Source organism: Dermochelys coriacea, chromosome 5 (assembly GCF_009764565.3).
Source record: "Dermochelys coriacea isolate rDerCor1 chromosome 5, rDerCor1.pri.v4, whole genome shotgun sequence".
NCBI classification, from domain to species: Eukaryota; Metazoa; Chordata; order Testudines; family Dermochelyidae; genus Dermochelys; species Dermochelys coriacea.
In genome coordinates, this window is record NC_050072.1 from 54,222,598 (window position 1) to 54,247,104 (window position 24,507).

The 24,507-nt window shown below is 40.0% G+C and overlaps 1 protein-coding gene across 3 annotated transcripts in view; it reads left to right on the forward strand.

Annotated features, from left to right (window-relative positions):
- VCAN (versican) overlaps nt 1-24,507 on the forward strand; it is a 133,511-nt gene that overhangs the window by 99,739 nt on the left and 9,265 nt on the right. For all 3 annotated transcript variants that reach the window (XM_038402873.2, XM_038402869.2, XM_038402872.2), the window contains 3 exons: nt 653-766; nt 8,277-8,435; nt 9,783-9,865. In XM_038402873.2, coding sequence (XP_038258801.1) covers nt 653-766; nt 8,277-8,435; nt 9,783-9,865 — 356 coding nt within the window. The remainder of the gene's footprint in view (nt 1-652; nt 767-8,276; nt 8,436-9,782; nt 9,866-24,507) is intronic.

A 24,507-nucleotide genomic window follows, 5' to 3' on the forward strand; every position in this document is an offset into this window, starting at 1 on the left:
TGTCTGAGTATTTTAATACCAGGTGCTAATATTTTAATTAGCAGAGAGGAACCTTTTCTTTGCCTCGGGATCATAAGTCTGGTAAAGGTCTCCTCTATCTCTCTATGAAGATTATCATCAATCAAGACACCTAATAATAAACAGTGAGAATGCCTTTAAGAAGCTTTGTTCCTATCATGCAGAAAGCATGACATGAAAGGAATGGATAAACAATACAATAAGATGCTAATACTTGCAGTTTTACAGTGAAAAACTAGAAGCACTGTTTATGTTGTTAGATAAGATGTGTACCATGGTCACAGTCTAGAGAAGGTTATACTCTTCACAGAGATAATTAACCAGCTGAGGTACACAAGGAGTGACAGCTAGGAAATGAATATACAAATTACAAAAATTAACCCAGGAGTCACACAGCAGGATTCAAAAGCATGTAAATGTGAAATTGTTGTTCAGCATCTATTGCTTTTCTGAGGTTATTTTGTATGTAGAAGTCATAATTCTCATATGAGAAAAGCGGTTATGCAATCTCTTTTGCAATGCTTTATCTTTCATGAGTGGAATTGTTCTTAGTACTAATTCTGAATAAGGGTAAACACTGTTTCCCTTTAAGGAGGCAAATATATTTTAAATACTCTTTTACATTTTTATATAGATGTTGATGAATGCCAGTCCAATCCTTGCCGGAATGGAGCCACGTGTATTGATGGTCTCAATCTATTTACTTGTCTCTGTCTGCCAAGCTATGTAGGTGCTCTTTGCGAACAAGGTAAGACATTAACAAATACTTTGATTTTTTTTTTCAATTTGTGGCTAGCCAGGGCCCACTATGTAGTCATCAAGGAGGCAAAACTCCCATTAGCATTAGTGGGAATTTTATATGAGCAAAAACATCAGGAATAGGCCATTCTTATGGGTGTGTTTGTTTTTGTAAACTCTCCCTTGTGTTTCTTGATCCTTCATTCTCTTTACTATTTGCTTATGATTATTGAAAGATCCAACCAGGAGAGGTAATTTCAGTCTCTGTTTATGGTTCTGCTATTGCGAATGTCGTATGACCATCTTTTGGAGTCTGGTTTTAGCCTCCTCAGGGCATGCAATCCTAATTACTCCAGATCTCTAAAGAAACTTCAATAAGCTGATCTCATGCAATTTGGCTGCTCCTCCAAAATCTGCTCTACTTGTGGTTTGCTAAGAGCTGTATTGCCCTATTGGTGGTGCTACACAACTGCCCCCTTGCTAAGAGGAGCTGAATGCCTCCTGGAACTCTCCAGTATGCCAGGAAATGCACAAGCTACTACACTGCTATAAAGGGTGCAGCATACCACCACCTGCATGGCTGGCCATGGCTCTGCTGTCTACCCCATCCATCCCCGTCTAGCCCTATTTGGAGTTATTAGGAGAATATTCCTTGTATAAGAGACAGGATAGAAGCAACTTGTGGTGTTTGTGAAAGAAATTAATGAATAGGTGGATCAGAAGAGGCAGCAAGGAGAAGCATGATAGGATGCAAGAATAGATCAGTAGGGCAGAACAATGTTGTGAAGGACTTTAAAGGTAAGGTGATGCATGTGTCCATTTTCACGCAGTGGCACTTGTTGCTAGCCCATTCCAGGCTTCTTTTAGGAATTCTGGAGGCTCTTATATTGAGTTGAACCAAAACAAAAAACAAAAACAAAAACCTCCAGCACATCTCTGCAGGTTGTGCATCACTACTTCAAAAATGTCAAGTGTTTCTTTACTATACATTCACTTCACCCATGATCAAATTTTAGAACAAAACAGCATGAGTAGGGTAGCAAATGTACAGCAGGACAGAAACAAACAAACTGTAAATTGATCCGAAGACTATCGAACAACAGAGACCACAAGCAATGAAGGCAGATTTTTGTAGCAGTAATAAATGTTAAGTGCTACTCTCATGGAGAGGAAATAAACAACATAAGTACAAAATGAAAATGGGGTAGGGGGAGGGCATATCCAAATAGCCACTGTAACCATATTAAAGTAAGTACATTTTTAATCTTCAACTCTGTCCTAATATCACTTTATCATGTAATTAAGCACTCAAGTTGCTGCAGTGAACGGTGGGATTGTGGTTGGGAGGAGAGCAGGTCTGTGACAGGGCTTATGTTTTGCAAAGTGGCCCACAATATGACAGACTTTTGGGAACCCCTGATTTAGAACATGGACAGCTGGAAACCAAGATGCCACCACCAACTGTATCATAGTCCTACATAAGTAAATAGGCAGGGTCACCTTGGCACCTGCATTCCCAGCTTTTCCAAGTTGACTTATGCTGTGATAGTTTAGAAAAAGGGTGCAAGATGAAGATGACAATAGAGATGTAAGAAGCTCTCCAAGCTGGTAAACTCAGAGAAACAGGCCACATTCCACTACTCTTCCATGTTCCAGTACCTTATTCCACAATAAGTCCTATTGATTTCAGTGGGACTGTTCACACAGTATGATACTCCTCGATGTATGTAAGAGAGGCAAAACCTGGCCCATTGTTAAAATTATTGGAGAGGTTTCCAAGAGAAAAAGAAATGGTGCTTAAAGGTGCGCTTTTTTCCAGGCTAACAAAAATATCTTTCTTCCTCTTTTTCTGTCACTGACTGGTTTCACTCACAGATCAGTCAAGTAGACCTCTACTTATAGTTGCATAAACGTTATCAGTTTCAGGCTTACCTTTCATCCGGAGCCTATTGGGTGAAATGCAGTTCACAAGTTTTTCCAAGTGAGCCTAAAGGGAAGGGGCTTGTTTGTTAGAGTTGAAACTGCTGAAGAATGATTAGCTCCAGCTTTCATCACAATTCAATTTTTCAGGAGTCTGGTGCAGCCCACAGTTTGAAAGACCTTCTGAATCTGTTCTCTAAGACTAGAATTTGACAATGTTTTTATAACAGAAGGAATAAATGTTCTCTTCTTTCCCCAGCAAATCCATAGTACTGAATGGCCTTCAGCATCATGGTAGCTTTAATTTGCATTTTATGACCGACCTGAGAATACATTTTAGGTAGTTAATGGGAACATTTCCTACTTTGTCAATGAGAAACAGATCTCTACTCACTCAGCTTTGGAATTTAAATTTCCTCCACTTAAAGTCCTGCAGTGGTTTGGGACCTGGGAAAAGCGTCAGTGCCAAATTTCCATTTCACCAGACAAAATAAAACTGTGTTGGCAATTCAGACACAGTTGTCTGGCAAGGAGTCTTTATTTCACGGCATCAACCCCGACTTTGCTAGATTGAAAACACAGTCAGAATGACAGAACATGTCACCTTAATGCCTCAGAAAGGGTGTGAGTGAGCGTGCAAACATTTATGTTTTGTTACTTGCATTTTATTTTATTATGTTTGTTTGCAGTACATCCTATTCATGTTTTCAAAATAAAGATTAAGGACCCTTTAGCCAGAAGTGCTGAGCATCCACAATCTTATTGTAGTTAATGGGAGATGAGTGTCCAGAAAATCATGCCTGCAGATAGGAGACAAAGAGAGTCAGAGATTAGAAAGCAGCCAGATATGGCCAGCTGATAATTCCCCCAGCATGAGGGAACTCTCAGCTGGTATAGTGTGTTCCTGCCCCACTTGCTCACAATTTTGGGCATGTGAGGGTTAGGGAGATAGTATGGCCAGAGCTCATACACTCTGGCTGTGCTAAGCAGATATATAGTCCTTTAGGGATCTTTGCCAGCTGGTGAAGGATGAGCAGCCTCCTGCGTACTCTCACCTATGCTGGGGCCTAGGGTGGAACAGATCCATCCTGGGAATCAGTGAACTATAACTGGCTGCTTGACAGCCACCTTCCTCTTTTTCACCAAATTAAAACATAGTTAATCAGAGAATCTGGGCCAAGAACTTCTTCTTGAATACTGTGAGAGAAAGTTGTCAAGCATAAAAAATAAAGATACCATCCTTTCTATAAACTCAAGGAATAATTCAGAGAGACAACATTGTTTCCAATTCAGACTAAACTACTGGTGCAGTTAAATACACCTGCTCTCTTTTCTAAATATCCCTTTCTGTCACTTTTTTTGTTTTTTTTTTACCCAATCTCCCCAACTTTTCAAAATACAAATATATCTGTTTAAAGTATCTGGTCACCAGAGCAGATAGTTTTTTGTTTGTCACTTTTCAATACAAAATATCCAAGAAATGTGTGACTGCAGACGAGGCAGTGGATCTGAACCCACTCACTTGCCATGTAAGTTGGCAGTAACTCCACAGAAGTCTAGACAAATGAGCTCATGATCTGGGGTCTTTCATTTGTAACATGTAAAGTGCTGCTGTGCAAGTGCTATGTTTTATTGGGCTACACTATGATAACCTTCCTCACAATGAGGAACAGTTCTCCACAAGTTAGTGGGACTAGTCATAGGATAAGTTAATATTCAGTGTACGTAAGTGCATCGTAATGTAGCCCATGATGATTTCTCAATATTGGCTATCCTTACTCGGGTTGAGAAGTACCTTACTCCACAAATAACCCCATTGATATCAGTGGGAGTATTTGGGTAGTAAGATACCATATAATGTGGTGTAGAAGGCCCACAATTTGGCCATTATCTTGTAGAATATGGTACTGGTGTGTCTAGCATTAAAAAACAGATTTGCTATTTGCTCCTCCCGCACTTTTGTGCTCTGGCTAAAGTTTCCTTTTGTTTCATCTCTTCCCCTCTCTGCTATTCTGACTGTGGTCCACCTGCTCTCAAGGTGCTGCATTTTTGTTTTAAACTTAAAGCAAAGTTTGGCTTCCCTACTGCTGAATCTCTGCAGACACTCACATAGCTTAGCCTGTTTACTGAATGCAGCTGTGCTCACGGATTGCCAAAATGGCACATATGCGTTTGTTAATAGACATCCCTCACTGGGGTAATACAAGAAGACTTTTTCTTTTTCCTTCCAAGTTCCCAAAGCAAAACAAATGTTTTCTTCATTATCAGCAACATTGCTTTTCAAAACTGAGATCCCTGTTCAAATGTTTGTGAATACTGTTTCCTCAGCTGACTCACTTTTTTTCTCTCAGTTATAGTACCTTGGAAAATCAGAACGGTGGACAAAGGTTTATTGCAAGGATTCTCTTTGGAAACAGGCAGTTTCTAGCTTATATCTCACAGCTGGGGGGGATTCTTGAATATTTATTAGAGAAGCAGTTTCACTCTGAGATGTCTGGGCTAATAGGACTCTGATTTTCATTTATTACCTGAATCCAGAGACACAGAGAGTCCACAGCTGAGCAAGTCACTTTACATTCTAGTATCTGTGCTTCAGCCTTTGGTTTCTTAAGCCTCTTCTGGAATTTGTTTGAAGACACGGCAGCTACTAGCAGCAGCCTATTGCTGCTGTTGAAAAAGCTCTTCCTGCCCATATACTGCACCGAAGGGGCACATTTTTAATGCAGTGTTTGGAGATCTATACAGTTACAATTGCTGTTATGAGGAACCAGAAGCATGTGGGTAACTCCTGGCACACAGCTCTGAAAACAAACCTCTAAATTATAATAAACCTTGGGCAAGCAAGACAACTTTTAAAACACCATAAACATAGCAAGCAGTGTTTCAGTCTTTCCAACACATTTTGCGATCCGCTTACAGAACGCTGTGATTACCTTTCAAAAAATAAAGCATATGCATGCAGTGTAGGCTGGCTAAGTACTCCCACATCAATTGTTCACAAGTGGGCACAGATCAGATTGGAAACGTACTGCCATTGCTGCAGCTAGACTCCCATGTGCAGTAAAGGCATAAGCTGTTATATAGCTCTCCTGCTAATGCATGTGTGTATCTCTCACAGCCATGTCAATGGGAGGTATGCACATTGGCAATAGAATAAGGAACTGATTCAACCTGATGTAATGCAGTGATGAGTCAGGCTCTATATATTTCATTGCTTTTTGGTTGGGTTGGTTTGCATTTCCTATAGCTTGCTTACTTACTGAAAGAATAAGTTTATATATATAATTATATAGTGATACAAACAAAGAAAAATCCTAAATTTATCAAATGCTGTCACTAAGGCCTTAACTACTTAACTTAACAGTGGGATTTCAGTGTTTCCTTAGCTGCACCAGACCAGGCTTCGAGCATAGGCACCATTTACAGCAATGCAGCAACCGTGCAGTCTATCCTGGTTTGAAATGCCCATGTCTCCATTAGGCATTTGCGTTTGCACAATCTCACTGAAATCCGATTGTAGGCAAAGCTTTAGTTTTATTAGAAAGATATTCACCGATGATCTTCTGAGGCTGATAAACAAATGACAGTCCCTCTTTTCTTCAAGGTTAATAACAATTGCTTTGGCTAAAGAGAAGAATTTTGATACAGTGTGTGGTTCTAGCATTGGTGGTAGGTCAAAGCCTCATATTACTTACTATTTTGAACTCAGACTCCCTTGTGTTGAAACCTCACTGCCCCTCACACACTATTTAGCTGGCTTCCCTGGTAGACAGTCACTGGTTTGGGATGGCCCAATTCTGTGTAATCCCCGAGCCCTCTCTCTGTGCGTTACATCTTCTTCTTGTTATTTGACTTCCTTTCTGTGAGATGAGGCTCCTAAACAAGATGAGTAATAACATTTGAAGCATCACCATGAAGGACACAGCACAATTAGTCAGTTCTATGTGGTTAAACAAAATAGACAACCACAGACAGACCAAACTTAAAAACTGCCCAGATCGTGGAGATTAAGTTCCAACTGCTGCAAGTGTCTACATCACTGGAGCTAGAAAAAAACCTCAGTATTGTAGATTACATACTCTCTCCATAGCTGAGATTCTTTAAAGTATGAGCAGTTCTTTATAGCTTGACTTGTCCAATATAAAAATGTACGCATATTCTAACCAGTTTTACTGCAGTATGGCAATTGCTTTGACACATGACCTCCAGTTAAAAGCTAAGGAATGTCCTAGTTAAGGAATTGGCACATGTGGTATAAATATCTGGCTATAACTCCCTCACATGCAGCTGGAGTCCCTTGGGCCACATCATGCCATTGACTTTTAAGCAAAAATCCCAATCCCTTCCCCACCAAACTCCCCAAATAAATATAATTTATACACAACTGCTACATCATTGCATTGGGAGTGATGCAGAGCTTTGTGGGAGAATCCTTAGGTGGTGGAAAGCTGGCTCTGTGCTTTCTGGCAGAGGGACCATGAGGACTGGGGGGGTTGAGCCAGGGGCATGTTCATGTGTTTGGAAAGGGGTGGGGTGAGAGCATGCTACGCTCTGGGGATCCTCAGTGGGTGAAGTGGTACTATTCCGACCAGCATAACTCAGAGCAGTCTTTAAATTTCACTAAATCATGATGGGACCACCTTTCCCCAACTCCTCCTCAAAGCCATTTCCTCCCATTGGGTCCTGCATCAAACCCGAGGAGCTGGTTCACTTTTTCTATACCCTTCTGACTATAAAACTATTTTTCCTTGTGATCACTTTGTACAGTGAAAGCACAGAACCAAAATAAATATGGAAGTTTTACAGCATCTGTTCTGTCTGTGGCTGCCTTAGCTTGACACTGCAATTGACATCAACCCTAGAAACTGCTATAATTCCAAAGCTCACGTTTATTTCTCTTTAGCTGAATGGAAATATTGGCTGTTGTTAGCTTCTATCTATACTGTATTCTTATCAATACCACTCCTCATCCAAGCACAGACAATGTGCAGTTCATTACTTTATATTCCAGCTTTACAACTGTCTTTAGAAATTGATACCTTGCGTTTACTAAATCTACTCCCTTTTTTTGGCCAACCTTAATCTTTGCTGAGATAGCACTTCAACTTTGCATCTGCTAGCTGAACAAAGACAGTTTTTTCCGTGGTCATTTTCAATCATCAGTGCTTCATAGTAATGGAACAGAGTAACTCAAAGAATTATTTGATGAAGTAAACAAAAAACATAAAACAAAAGGTATAGAACCACTGCAGTCTTATGTCCAAGCAGAGCACCTATATTTAATTCTTTCAGAGTTACGGGATAATAATGCCCTTTTGGGATATTCAAGATCCAGCATAATGTGATAATCTGGAGGTTTTTGATGGGTATTAACAAGCAAAGCATAATTTTCCTTATGGCTAGTGGTGAAATTTTGTAAATAAAAGTATCTAAGACTTGAATAAGAATTACAGGATCAGTGATTTTTTTTCATCTGTGGGGCTTAGATTGTGTGTCTTCCTGAGCCTTTAAATAGCAGAATCCTCTGTCCACTTGCATAAAACTCAAGTGTGTGCATTTCTTGAGTATTTTAAGGGTTGGTTTTGGTTTACTTGTCACAGATACAGAGACTTGTGATTACGGTTGGCACAAGTTCCAAGGACAATGCTACAAATACTTTGCCCATCGGCGCACATGGGATACAGCTGAAAGAGAATGTCGTCTCCAGGGAGCCCACCTGACAAGCATCTTGTCTCATGAAGAGCAAATATTTGTGAACCGTATGTACCATTAGGATTCCTCTGAGCAACTCTGTGTTGAGGATATAGAGCTAGTAAATTATGTGGAGAAAACAGCCTCCAAACCTCTAAATAGTTTTCATATTTCCCTTCTAAAATATGCATCATCATTGAATTTTTAAAAGGAAGAGTCCATATTCTCGACCATTCCTTTTGCTGTTAATTTTGTATTAATCATTACCTGCAGTTGGAAAAATGTCTGATCTTCAGAGAAAATCTACTTTTTACCCCTAAAGTTTTAGGTCCTGAGAAAAAGACAATAAAAGACAAAGAAGTTCAGCCCTTTATTCTGGAGACTTTATTCTAGGCTCATTCTTTAGACAATCTTGTTCTCCAGGCCATCTTAAATACTGTTTCACAGGCACAAAGTATCATGTTACATTACAAGACAGATTCAGCCTGTGGTACTTTTCACAGCATCAGGTGCTGCATGCACAAACTGAGTAATGCTGTTAATTAAAATATTTGGAGATGGTTATTTTCTAACAGTCCTCATTAATTGTACTAATGTTTGGGTCAGGTGTCCAGTCCCTGAATATCATGTTGTAAGAAAACTCTTTGAGTCTCTCATGGTATGTCTACACATGAATAAAAGACACATGGCATGGCCATGGCTGGCCTGGGTCAGCTGACTTGGACTGGCAGGGCTCGGGCTGTGTAACTAAAAATCTCTGGGTTCGGGTTCAGGCTAGAGCCTGAGCTCTGAGACACTCCACCCTGTCAGGGTCCCAGAGCTCGGGCTCCAGCCCAGGTCCAAACATCTACACAAAGATTTTTCACCTCCAGAGCCCAAGTCAGATGATCTGGGCCAGCCAGGAGGTTTTTATCCTGTGTAGACATACCCTCTTAACACAGTTGGCAGGGACTCCTGACAAGTCTGCAGGTCTCTGACTTTCTGCCACAGAGCTTGGCACATCTCTCCTGTAAATGTCACGGAAAAACTTTTGACATTACTAAGGAAGAGAAAATACTTATTTAATTATAGTAAACTGGTGAGGCAGTTTTTTTCCCATGTAATTGTCTTTGCCAGACATTTAAACTGCACAGTTAGATAGAAATCTAATCTGATCTTTTGGGATGTGCAAGATAAAGGAAAGATGGCAATAGTTTGAAACAATTAGGTAAGAGACTATGTTTTTGTAGATTTCCTGAATTAAAATAAAAAAGGCTAAAAAAGAGCCTATAAATATTTGTTTGCATGCTTAGTGAAAGCTATTTAAGAACAGGAAGTCTGATTCATTCTGTGAAAATTCTTTATATTCTTTGATGAATTTTCTCCCTTTTATGGGAAAGTTAATAAAAATATCTTTGTGGTTCCTTTCCTGTTAGGTGTCGGGCATGACTATCAGTGGATTGGCCTCAATGATAAGATGTTTGAGCATGACTTCCGCTGGACTGATGGTAGCACACTGGTAAGATGTCTAAAAAAGAAAAAGTTAATGTAAAAGTCTATTGGTGGTTTATCGAATACCCATTAAAATGAAAAAAATAGGTCAAATTCCAGAGTCAATACAGTAGCTAGATGTTTACCTCAGCAAACTTCCTTGCTTGGAACTGCTACCTTTTCTTCTTCTTCTTCATCTTCTTCTTCTGGTAGTGCTGAAAATATGCTGTACAAATCCGCACAGACACTGTTTCAAAGAGATTACACTCTGAACACTTATCATATACGGCCCAGATTCTGATCCCTGGTGGAACTGCTTTGTGCTTATTTGCTGGTACAAAAAGGCTGTAAAGTTGATGTATTCAGCTGCCTGATGAGTCCCTCAGCATGGGGAAGTCTCAGGTTGTATAGGGTGGGCATAATGGTTCTGATATCTCTCCTCTTCCTGGCCTCCCATGGAGAGGGCATTCTTGGGTGAGGGAGACATAGGGCATGTCTACCCTGCAGTCTTAAATCAACCTATGTAACTACTGCAGTGGCTGATGTCCACACCACCCTTCTTCTGTTGGCGGTGCGTATCCTCACCAGAGCTCTTCTACCGACTGAAGAGGGCAGTGTGGGGAGCTGAGAAATCAGGCTCCCTGCTAGGAGCCCAGTTGTCCTCAGGACTTGTTGCCTCCCCTCTCCCAGCTGGGAGTGGGAAAAAGCCACCCAGGGCTTCTCACCTCTGGCAGGGAGATCCATTCCTGGAGTCCGGTCAGCTGCCATGCTCCTGGCGGGGAGCCGAGATTTGGGTTGGGTGCGGTGTGGTGGGGTGGGGGAGGAGGCAGCTCCCAGCTGGGAGCCTCCATGCAGTTGGGCTTCCAGAAGGGAGTAGGGAGCTGGGACCCCAGGGGGCAGAGCTCTGTGTGGAGAGCAGGGAGCCCTGAGGGCAGCCTAATCCAGGAGCCTAGGTGGAAGTCCAGCTTGGAGTGGAGACCCAGCAAGCTGGGGAGCCAGGAGCTGGGCGGAGCCATGAAATTGACAAAACAGCCAATAGCTGATGTAAGTAATACAGATATTATGGAGATATTATGTTGGTATCATGGGGCACTTACATTGGCAGGACAAGGCTGTAGTGTGTACACTGACATAATTAGGTTGACGTAAGCTGCCTTACATTGGCCTGTGTAGTGTAGACCAGGCCATAGAAGGAGCTCCTCTGCACTCCAGTGATCCCTATCTGGAAGATTACCCTGGGGCTGCTTTAAATCATGCTTTGAGACTGTTCTAATGCATGACAATCCTACAGTTGGAAGGGATGTAATGACATTTTAAAACCACTGCTGCACACCGCCTTCCTGACTTGCAGTGGGTTTAGAAGGTCTGGACCCAATGCTCTATCACTAAGATTTTGGAGTACTATTGAAACTTTTTTATAGCATCAAAGCAATAAGAAAAAAACAAGTAGGTGGAGAAAGAAAGCATTTTCTCCCCACTTTCATCTAAACTAACTCATCTATCTGTCTGCTGTAGGATTTGATTCAGTATCATCCAAGCCAAAGTATTCAATCTCTTCTTTAGAAGAGACAGGTGATTTACAGCCAGTTTAACACCCATTGATACACACTATATAAACAGATTAGTCATGCGTATTTTTCCCTTCTATAAGCAGGAACATCTGGTCCTCAGGTCACATACATATGGACTACGATCACTGCTGCTTATCACATAGATATGGTGTATTTAGTAAGAAGGCTGAAACAAAGCTGATCTGATTAATTGTCACTTGATGTAAATAGATAGAGGTTTAAAGGCCTTTCCAAGATTTCTCAGTGTTTTGTGAATGATCCATTTCTTGCGGAACTATTGTTTGCTGCAAGTGAGAGTACAGAGAAAAAGAAAAGAAAAATCAAACTTTTCTCTCGTGCTTGCTTTAGTGCTGGAACAAATGTGCTTAATTGTGCCTGGAGGCATCATGTCTCTTGGAGTGTAGGGAGAGGAAGTCTGCTACTCTACATCACTTCCTTCTCTTCACCTATTCTTGAGAGTCTAGCACCTTTGGCTGCATCAGATTTGCATAGTCCTTGTACTCCATTCACTTTGTTGATCCCTCTTTCCCTAAGCACTCTGATAAGGTCAAGTATAATCTAGCTCTGTCTGTGGGATCAGCATATCTTTGCACTGGCAAATACTAAGGGAGTTGTAAACTGGCACATTTGGCAAAGGCAAGTTTGGTGTGACACAAATGGACAAAATCCAGGAAATTAAAAGACAGAGCTGATGCTCTATTTGCAACTCAGGTTGCTGGGCAAAGACGGGTGTTAAGTTTTTGCTTTAACTATACATGTAAGAAGAGAAGACATTCCCAGCACAGTACAAGACCATCTGCTGAACAGGCCTTATTTTATTTTTTATTGATCTTTATCCCACTTTCCTGCTTTTTTTACAACTTCTTTCAATCCTTTCCTTTGGAAACAATCTATGTGTCACCTGAACTCATTTGTACTAATAGATTCAAAAGCTTTCCATGGCCATTTATTCCATGCGTTAATTATTCTGTGCATGCAGTGACTCTGCATGAGTTTCCTGTTTGCTCACAGTATCCTACTTTTTAGATTACTTGCCATAATTTCTGCCCCCTTCACTGGAACGTTTATCACTATTAATTGTTGGACTGCTAAATAAATGTTCCAGTTACATCTTGATCAAATGCATAAAGCACTGTCCCTGAATGTACCAGGTGCATCTTCAAATTCCATTGGTTTGAATAAAGTGTTCGCCCTATCAATCCAACTTATAATCATGAAAACTGACATTACATCACCATAAGTAAGGTTACAACAAGAAGAAACTCAGAAATATGTCCTCTTTACTTCAGTTTCTTAGATTAGAGAGGAGTCTGCCTATAAAGCGTGACCCTAAGCAATCCTGAATTTTGGGGGATAGCGGAGGCCGATCTCTAATTGAGATCTAGTATTGTCTTTGCTGTGCTGTGCTCTGAGCAACATAGCAATATTGCCCTTCTAGAATGCTTCTTAGCTCTGTTACTTTAAAAGCACTAATTTACCGAGTCAGCTGAGGATTCCTCTGGCATTAGAATTGTCTTGGGAATGAGACTGGAGTACTGTACTGCACCAGTGTTCTCTGACTGGATTAAAGACTATTTCACTATTGCCAGAGGGCCAAACCAGTCTTCAGTTGGCCTGACGGTGTCAAGGATATCAAGGCAATGTAAAGCTGATTTTGTCTCACTGCCTATTTGATTAGTGTGTCAAGAACAGCTCAGCCAGCAGCTGAAGATTATGCCCATAGTTCCTTTAAATTGACCTTCTGCAATAGGTGGTGATAATGGAAATGGAAATCCTGACACATTCTTAGCCAGTGCTACCAAAATGAAATAACTATAGTATATATTACTACATCACCAAGATTTCTCCTTCACTTAGGGCATGTCTACCCTTGCCATATAAAGCGGGAAAATTCCCTTTTTTGCGCAAAAACCATGGGAGTGTCTACACTTGCCAATAACTTTTTGTGGTGAAACTCAGAAGTTTCACCACAAAAAGAAAACGACCTCCACGAGAGGTGTACAGCTCTTACCAGTGATGCTTTTGTGATGATGTGCAAGTGAAGACATGTTCTTCCTGTTTACAGAGCTTTTAGCCTCTGGAGAATATTCCACAGTGCCTAGGTGACCACTCTGGCCAGCAGTTCTGCTGCTTTGATGCCAGGTAAACAGACATCCACCCCTCCCCCTGTCAAGCCCCAGGAACTTTGAAACTCCCCTTCCTGTTTTCTTGGCAAGTGCTCACTTACCATCTGGCCAGGTGACAATGCCTGCCCCACACAGCAAACAATCCCCTGATAGAAGCAATGCTGAGCTACTGGAGCTAATCAGTGATTGGGGCAAGGAGGCTGTGCAGGGACCCAGGATGCTCCGTGATCGCCCGTTCCCACAAGACCTATCATCAAAATGGAGAGAGCTGCATTGTGGGATAGCTGCCCTCAGTGCGCTGCTCTCATCCGCGATGGAAGTGCTGCAAATGTAAACACTCTGACGCCTGTGGAAGTAAGTGAGTACACAAACCAGTGCTTTTCTTTCTCTGGTTCATTATCACTGGTGAAACTGACAGTGCAAAAACTCTGCAAGTGTAGACATAGCTTTTTATATTCATTCTGGGGAAAGAGAGCAAGAATTAGGAATCTGTGAACCTCAAACTCTACCACTGGAGATTGTGAATGAGGTTTGAGTTACTTTGGTGCACATTTTCCATGGAGATGAGGAAATCTACAACATCATTATTCAATCTATTGAAGGGAACTCCTTTGCCAAGTGGCGGCATGTATTTTATTAGCACAGTTTCTCGGAAAAGGCTCAAATGTAGTTTTTATTTGCACCTAAAAGATATTTAAAACAGTGAACTAAACGGAAGGAAATCAGGACTTTCTTTTGACATTTTCAATTTATATTCATCATAGCTTGTGTTTTTCCAGATTTTTTAACTGTAAGTGCCAACCACGTTAAATATGATCAGGGCTGGACATAAATATATGCTTATTTTGATTAGTTTGTACCAGGACTAAATCCATCCCTTGGATGTGCACATCCATTTCTAACTGACTTCAGTGAGAACTACATTGGCCCAAAAATAAAATGTTGGCCTGCCTTCTCTCACTTCCACTGCCCAAAAAAAGAGAAAATTTCTCTATACTCTCCCTGTAAGCTCATGTGAGATCAGCGCTGAGATGTTAACATGATGAAATGTGATGGATGGATAAAATGAGCTTTTTCATCAGTTTAGTAATGCAGAAAAGTTTAAGTGACAAGATACAGTTGAGGAAAAAAATCTGACTGTATATAATCAGATGAAAAGTTCCATTTCAACTCACTAAGAACTGTTGTGCAGATTAGATAAAATCATTTCACATTACTTAAAAAAATTTTTTTTAAATGTGTTTGGGAAGTTTCCAGCCAAGAGTTTAAAAAATGAGAGCCAAAAGTTAAGCTTCTATGTAAGAGATCTACTTTTCAAAAGTACATAACACCTACTAGCTCCCACTGGCAAGCACTCAGCACTTTTGAAAATCAGACCATTTGTTTAGGTACCATTTTTCAAGAGCCTATATGTAGGCAGCCCCTTTTGAAAATCTTGGCCTTTGGTTTTCTCATGAAAATGGTCAGCTATTGGTAATTTATCAAAAGCAGCAACAATAAAAGTGCTCTTCTTTCCCAGTGCATAGTTTTAATGAATCAGCTGGCATTTGTATGTGGTTAGCAATGACAGTTCCAGTAAGTGAGGCAAGTCTTGGAATCCATGAAGATACAGGTTGTAAATATATGGACTGATAGTTAGGCAGAATTTCTGAGAGAAAATACACAGGTCATTGATGAACCAACCAAGAACAAATGGATTCACTTTGAATACAAGTAATAAAAGGAAATATTTTTTCATGGCCCAAATGATGTTTATCCATCTGTCCATTGTTTCCTTTAAAAAATAACTTTTGTTTGTGATGGGTGAGATATCCTAGAATAACATAAATAGGCATGTTTTATGCCCTGATACTACAAAAAAGAATTGTCCAGGTCACCTTGAACACCCATGTGAAATCTTATTGAAGTCAATGGGGCTCAGTGTGGATGCAGGGTCTACCCTTGTTTTCTTGGCAGAATTTGGTTCTTAGCCTTAAAGCTGCTTTCATGTAGTAGTTCTTTGTGGTTTCCTGTTGTGTGGACAAATAGCAGAATAACCCAAAAGTTTCATGAAAGGTTGAGGTGGCTAGATAAGATGACATATCCACTGGCACCAAGGTGTTTTTTTGGGGCATGCCACTTTCCCTACAACCCAGAGACATGCTCAGCTTGAAACAAGAGAGTATAAGAGAATGGTTGTAAAATATTTCAGTGAGGTCATAGAATCATAGGACTGGAAGGGACCTTGAGAGGTCATCTAGACCAGTCCCCTGCACTCATGGCAGGACTAAATATTTTCTAGGCCATCCCTGACAAGTGTTTGTCTAAGCTTCTCTTAAAAGTCTCCAATGATGGAGATTCCATAACCTCCCTAGACAATGTATTCCAGTGCTTAACCACCCTGCCAGTTAGGAAGTTTTTCCTAATGTCCAACGTAAACCATCCTTGTTGCAATTTAAGCCTATTGCTTCTTGTCCTATCTTCAAAGGTCAAGAAGAAAAAGTTTTCTCCCTCCTCCTTGTAACAACCTTTTATGTACTTGAAAACTGCTATCATGTCCCCTCTCATTCTTCTCTTCTCCAGACTAAACAAACCCAATTTTTTCAATCTTTCCTCATAGGTCATGCTTTCTAGACCTTTAATCATTTTTGTTGCTCTTCACAGGACTTTCTCCAGTTTATCCACATCTTTCCTGAAATGTGGTGCACAGAACTAGACAAAATACTCCAGTTGAGGCCTAATCAATGCAGAGTAGAGCAGGAAGAATTACTTCTTGTGTCTTGCTTATAACACTCCTGCTAATACGTCCCAGAATTATGTTTGCTTTTTTTTGCAACAGTGTTACACTTTTCACTCAAATTTAGTTAGCTATCCCCTATGACCTCCAGATCCTTTTCTGCAGTACTCCTTCCTAGGCAGTCATTTCCAATTTTGTATGTGTGCAACTGATTGTTTCTTCCTAAGTAGAGTACTTTGCATTTGTCCTTATTGAACTTCATCCTATTTACTTCAGACCATTTCTCTATTTTGTCCAGATCATTTTGAATTTCAATCCTATCCTCCAAAGTACTTGCAATCTCTCTGAGCTTGGTATCATGTGCAAACTTTATAAGTGTACTCTCTATTCCATTATCAAAATCATTGATGAAGATATTGAACAGAACCGGACTCAGAACTGATCCCTGCAGGACCCCACATATTATGCCTTTCCAGCTTGACTGTGCACCACTGATAACTACTCTCTGGAAACAGTTTTCCAACCAGTTATGCACCCACCTTACAGTACCTCCACCTAGTTTGTATTTCCCTAGTTTGTTTATGAGAAAGTCATGCAGGACAGAATCATAATTCTTACTAAAGTCAAGATATACCACATTTACCACTTCTCCCCTATCCACAAGGCTTGTTACCCTGCCAAAGAAAGCTATTAGGTTGGTTTGACATGATTTGTTCTTGACAAATCCATGCTGACTGTTACTTATCACCTTGTTATCATACAACCTGGGCATTGCAGTGCAAGTGCTCATTGAGGCAGGTGCCAGTTTTCCATATACAAATTATTTTGCACATAACTGCCATTTTACTGTCCTGAATTTATAGACTTGGTCATATTTTACTTATATTTGACACATTTATTTTTACTCCTAAAACATACGTGCTGAAAGCACCAGCCCTAAGTTCTGGGCACTTTTTCCAGTATTTAAAACATAATAACCAATACTTACACTGAATGGTGTGAATCTACTGCCAAGTCACCAGTATAATCATAATTTGCTCTGGCCTGTAACACCATTACACTGAAGCAACAAACAACCCTGTCCAACATCATCCAGTCCTTCCTCCAAATTCCTGAGCAAATCATGACCTTTGCAGCATGTCCACAAAGTTCACAAATCTAGGCAGTGGCAGACCGTGCGAACAAGAAGCATTATGTGGAATTTAGGTGCCCGATGGAGAACACTCTACCAGCAGTTCCCTCTCTTGTATATCAAGGGAGCTCCAGCTTCAGCACCTCTGCTGATTGCAACTGAGTTAGAGCAGCATGAAAAGCAGATGTCTCTATATGATAACTTGGACCAAAAAAACTTAGCATTGTAAAGAACAAAAACAACCTTGAATTTCACCCAGAAGTCCATAGGTAGCCAGTACAGCCCCCAGATCGCAAGTGCTGTTTGATCCTAGCAAGCAATTCTGTTTAACAAGTAGGCTACTGTTGTAAATGGTCTCAGGGTAGAGATTATTGACTTATGCCACCAACACAATTTCAGATCAATAGCCATGTCTAAAACCAGATGGGCCACCATCAAGGAAATCTGCAGGCTACAAATATTGCCATAACTGCTTGGCTTCAATCTTTTCAATAATCTTTCCCAAAATAGGAGATTCAGTAGCAGCCTCTAGTTGGCGAGGTCCTCAGCATCAAGTGTTGAAGTCCTGTTAGTGAATGTGTAGTGGACAGAATACTTCCAGAACTTCATTATGCAATACTGGCTGGAACTCAAGCAGTTTCCCCTCAAGACATTGCCCTGCACCCTGGTTGCAGCAGGCTGCATTTGAATTATATACTATGCCAGAGAGAATATGTTAACCATGGATTTGGAAGCCATGACATATTACATGTCATGTTGTCCTGTAGTTGAGTGTTTTGTGTTCCTCTGACAAGGCTCTTTTCTACTAGTTTCTAATTTATTTAGGAACTACAACAGACATATGTAAGAGTTTGTTTTCACAAACATTTTTGCAAAATCAAAATAGTGATTTGCTTTTAAACATATTCCTTCCCACTTCTATTCAGTTTTCTGAAAGCATTTCTGTGAATATTTTTCTTTCACCAGAATGTATGGGTAGGATTTTTTATTCATGCAAATAAAATATTTGTACTGCAACAGTTCAGATTAGGTCATCCCATCAGGGAATAGGAATCTACCATGTGATTTAACTGACTAATCACACAGTTTGACTATTGAATGCTCATTGGAGTATTTGCTAAGAACTTTTTATGAACAATCCACAGTTGCAAATATACTGTAAAATATTACTAATAATAACCAAACAAATCTGGGAAAATCACAGTGGGACTATGAAGAGGCCACAAGGACTAGAGTCCTCAAATAATTATTTGCAAGGAATAGGTAGACCATATCAAGATGGATGATTGCATATCTTAAAGCGTGCTCAGTTCAGCTATGTTTAGGACAAATTCAGCAACAAAGGCTGATAAGTGCAAGAAAGACTTAGATATGAATATTACCAGCCCTAATCAGCTGGGACATTCTCCAAGCTATTTTTCAAAGGCCAGTAAATAGATATTGTGTGATATTTGAAAATCTCATAGGGAAACTGAAGTTTAATAGCAACCTTTATAGCCATGAAGCACACTCATCTAAATAGAAAAATCTAGTGTCACTTTTGGCAGTTTCTTCTGTTTGTAGTTGTATTGCTAGCATTTCACCATTAAACACCCTTGCAAACAACTAGAGTGGTGAAGGAGCCCACTGGAATTATGTTTCTATGTTCCATGGTATGGATTAAGCACATATAGCTACCTAGGGTGGTGCTTCAGACCTCTGTCTATTCATATCCTTTGGAAAATGCTGTTGATAATTAGTGCTTTGTATGGCAGTGAGCTCACTTCCATTACACAAGATTAGTGCTGTGTTAAGGAGCTGGCTAGTGTCTATGGCCAGATTGTCTGTCGCTCATAGAATGCTGGCAGCCAGGAAAGTAATGGGCATGTTGCCACTTTAACAACTACCCAGAGACCTTACGTTAGTTTTTCTTCACTTTAGCAAGAGTGTTATGCTTCATGTTTGTAATACTGGACTTCTTTGCCAGTGTTAGGTAGCTACAGAAAAACAAAAGTTTCATTCTGTTAAAAACAAAGTCCTCTCTTATTCTTTCCTTTATTGGTCAGTGAATCAGAGTGTTTTACCTTAAATCTATAACACCTCCCCTTCCAGAAAGAATAGCTGTATTGAACACAAAAGGACTTAAAAAATGCAGGTGTCAGAGTAGCAGCCGTGTTAGTCTGTATTCGCAAAAAGAAAAGGAGTACTTGTGGCACCTTAGAGACTAACAAATTTATTAGAGCATAAGCTTTCATGAGCTTATGCTCTAATAAATTTAGATGAATTAGATGCATCCGATGAAGTGAGCTGTAGTTCACGAAAGCTTATGCTCTAATAAATTCGTTAGTCTCTAAGGTGCCACAAGTACTCCTTTTCTTTTTTTAAAAAATGCATAGTACTTTGTAGGGAGGTAGGCTGCCTGTGAGTTAAATAAAACAAACAGACTAAAAAATACTGTGGTCAACTGCAAACAAAAAGGCTATTGTGCCAGAGATCCATAGGTTTCTTGAAGACAGGGATTTTAAATCTACCAAATATTTTGATTTTCAGATATAACAGTCATTATAGCCCCTCTCTAAAATATTCATTTGTCCTGCTTAAGCCAGGAGAACTATGTATTATTATTATTATTAATTATTTTTTAAAGTATATTGTTTAATGGCGGGTATGTTGTTAGCTCAGAATGTCTCAGACTAGTAAGAGGCCTCTTAAACTTTTTTTTAGGGGGGTGAGGAGTCTCTTTTTTTTCCCCAAAGGTCTAGGCAGTTACTTCTGAGGAGCATTACATTTGGCTTTGGGATGAAACTCATAGCAGCCTACAACCTGAAATAACGGTTGGAATAAATGACAAAATGGGGTATTCTTTGGTGTGTCTCTCTAATTAGTCACACGTGAAAAATACAATTGTGTAGATATTGATTTATATAATTACTTTAGTATAATTCCCAGAGTTCATGTACTCTATTAACAAGCCTCTGTCATACTCCTCAAAACAAAGATACCTTCCCACTGGCAAATTAGTTTAATCAAGTTAGATTGGTCCTTCTACAACATTCTCATAGGGCAGACCTAAACATTAATTAAATTATATTCCTATTTTTAAAAAGCCAATAGAGAGCAAAGTTACATTAAATCATGATGATCATTTATATTGTGAACTTCATACTAAAGATCCTAAAACATTTTACACATTTTGTACATACAGTACTTCTGATAGATGCAACTACTTCTTGGGTGGAGAGCAGCAGTCAGGTAGATAACTAACATATTGCTCAAAATGAGGATTATACACATACCTAGATAGTCGCTGTCTACATTAGAGAAGCTTTGTACACTGACGAAGTTACAGGGGTTCACATTTCTCTAATGTAGCCTTAGCTAGTAAACAAAGACATCATGGAAACTCCCCTCTTACCAAAAGTGCCAGTATCTCATTAATTTCTATATGGAGCAGTCTGGACTTCCTCTGGAAGTCCCCCTTATGCATGCAAATAAAGCAAACTATATTGTTCTCACTAAGCTAAATATATGAAGCATGATAAAAACTAATCTGTGAGGGCCTGATCCAGAGTCCAGTGAAGTAAGTGGGAGTCTTTCCATTGGCATCAATGGGCTTTTAATCAAGCATTGAAATGAGAAGTTAATATCTTTTCAGAAACGTTTAATTTTTTTAGTATTATTCAAACAAGTTAGTGTAATACAACCTCAGATCATTAATATCTAGGCACAGTAATGGGTAGGCAGCTCCATCTAGTGGAAGCTTCCTGTCATGCTCAACACAAAGTTTCTCCTTTTCACAAGTTCTCAAATAAAAAAAATAAGCCAAGCAACCAACCAAACACCTAGCTTTGCAATATAAAATACAAGTTTCGCACTGATTTTATACATCAGCTAGTCACTGGTTCTAAGCAGGGATTGGATCTTCATTATATGGCATTGCTAATATTCTCTCAAAAAGATATATATTCTACTTTAGATGTAAATATTTATAGGGCATGCATGTGGTCTTTCTGGGATATTTCCAGAAAGACATGAACATGCGCTAACTAAGACCCCTATCCTGCAAGCTGCTTCATGGGGAAGCAGTGGTCTGCCTGCACAAATCAAGTTGCAGTCTCAGGGCCTAAATCCTTAGGGTGAAATCCTGGCCTCATTGAAGCCAGTGGCAATTCCCATTGTCTTCAAAGAGGCCACAATTTCACCCTTAATGATTAAGACTCTGAGTCTGCAAAACACACACTTACCTCTGGCCCAGATTCAGTAAGGTGCTTCAGCATGTGAGCTGCCTCAAAGATTTCCATGGGATTACTCATGTATTTAAGGTTAGGCATGTGCTTAAATACCTGACTGAACGGGGGCCTTTAAATGCATGAATATTCCCAGAGAAGTCAATGGAACTACGCACATGCTTAAAGTTAAGCACATGTGGAACTGTTTGAAGGATTGGGACCTAAGTCAGTGCAACAATTCAAATGTAACATCTTGTCTTTCCCAGAGCAAATATCAGATTAATTTAAATATTAAGTGATGCTATGATTATAAGTGGAAATGTTGTTATGATCTTTGTTGAATCTTTACAAATAAACCCTTGGCTTTTTTTCTTGCTGTTTATGGAAAGTGAAATTCCTTCCAGTCTTCTTCCAGGTCTCTCAGTTAACAGAAGCAATGTTGTCTAACAGAATAATCTGCCAGTAAAGTCTGAACTGATCCACTGACTCACTGTAACCTGGAACAAGTCAATTGATCTCCTTGTGCATCAGCTGTAAAACTGCTTAATAGCAGGACCTCATTCAAAAGCAGATATAACATTTGAGTTGAGCTATCCTAGGTAAATGAATTTCAAAAGAAGCCCACCAATGGATGACTGTATCAGCAGACTTTCATGATAAGAACTTCTAAGGGCTTATCTGTCATTATGGAAGAGCATATTCCCATTCTCGGGGAGCGTTAGGGAAAAGGAGACAATTGCAAGTGGTCATGGTGTTGTTAAGGCTTCTAGTGCTCAGTTTAAACCAGTTTACTGATAAATGCCAGTCAGGAAATGTTGCTTAACTTTGATTTCTCTGTGGTCTGTAAATTATTCAGCTCACTCCTAATGTCCTTTTCTCAGTTTTGTGATATGCCATATCAGTTTCTCATTGTGAAGCATTCAAAGAGGACAGCCACGGGAATACAGATCACGTTCATAATAACAAGTGCCAAAAACACGCCAGGATAAATTTGTACTGGAGAGTCATGTAACTTTGCAGAAAATGTTCCCTTCCCCCAGGATAAAAAACAGCAACCATGAAAGTGTAAAGATTAGACATACTTCTAGTAAATAATTTCTTGGGTTTAGTTATAGAAGGGATTATTGGCCTTTACACAAGAAAAAGGTCAAGTAATTAAGTTGTTTGCGTCAGAGGTTTATTTTGTTGTGGTTCATTACACACAGTGTCTGTTGACTATTTGGAATGTAAAATCCTAGCTATTGATGACAGCCACTTGGTATGTATTTCTGTGATAAAGGAATGGCTGTTATCACTGGATGGCTATTACAATGCTTTGATGCTGTTCCCCACAGATTCACCTTGACAGTGTGCAAACAGCTAAAGAGCTAAGTGGATTACTTATTAGTTTCCAAAGTATGGGTAGTTATCATAAACTATTATAAGTACCTAACCTTTTATAAAGCAGAATGTATTCGGATATTTGCAGAGATGTCTTCATGATGGGAATACTGTGCTTGCTCATTTTGATTAATGACACTTCTGAATGACAAAGGTTTGCTGTTAACTGTTTGTTTCCTTAGACTTAATTTAATTTAAAAGACAGTCTGTCACTCAGTTGTCAGAGTCTGGTTAAGTTTAATTCAAACCAAAATGAAGTTTATAGAAATCCAGGCACCTGAGGGACATAATAGTAAATGTATTTTAGATACTTATATGGTCTCCATTACCATAATATCTGAGTTCCTCACCGTCTTCCCATCTTACAGATAAGGAACCAAGAGACGAAGGGTATGTCGACACTGCAATTAGACATCCGCGGCTCATCTATGTCAGCTGACTCAGGCTTGTGGTTCTCAGGCTAAGGGACATCATTGCGGTGTAGATGTTTGAGGTCTAGGAACCTGCAAATGGGGAAGGTCCCTGAGCTTGGGCTGCAGCCCGAGCTCAGAAGTCTACATTGCAATCATACAGCCCTGCAGCCTGAGCCCCGAGAGCCTGAGTCACCTGCATGGGCCAGTGTGGGTTTTTAATTGCAGTGTAGACATAGTCTAAGGTCACACATGAAGCCTGCAGCACAGCCAGGAATTGAACCTGCATCTCCCAAGTCCCTGACTAGACCCCTAACTGTTGGACCCTCCTTCATCTTGCTACAAAAGAAGTCTTTGTAGCAAAGAAAGCTAGCAAAGTTTAGTCTAATGATGTCAAATTCCAAGAATTCTGGCCCTCAATTTCACCAGCAAACTTTACACGAAGACTTGAAGGGACACTGTTATAAGCAGTGAAGATATATTAAGGGCCTACTCTTGTTCTCAGTTTGACCATGATCGCAGGGCCGTATTGTTGGGTGATTCCTAAGGGACAGGTTAAAGCATAGAGACACTCTACTCCTGGGACCAGCTCCTGGAGTCATGCAATGACACCAGCATTTCAGCTGTCATTGAAAACGAGTAAGACTTGGTGTAGTCTACAAAGTTTTGCCAGCATAGTTATGTCAGCTAAGAGAATGGAAAAATCATGCGCTGCCAGCTGACATAACTATGCTGGTAAAAAACCCCAGTGTAGATGCAGCTATGTTGATAGAAGAGTGTCTTTGTTGGCATAGCTAATATCATTCAGAGAAAAGGTCTAGCTATTCTGGCAGAAAAGTTTAGCCAGCATATGCCGTGTCTTCACTAGGAGGTTTTGCTGACATAATGTATACATGATCAGCAAAGACTTTGTAGAATAGACAAGCCCTAACTCTCTAGCCATCAGAGTTGTGAAGATGAGCTTGAAAATGTGACCTGGGTGTTACCAACAGAGCAATGTCTGCCCGAGTCTGCAGAGAGACTGAAACAATAGCATTGAGAGAGATGAACGCCGTGCATCTCATCGGAGTGTTAATTCCAATGTATAGCTCCCCTCCATCAACATCATCCTTGCAGTTCCACTGTGT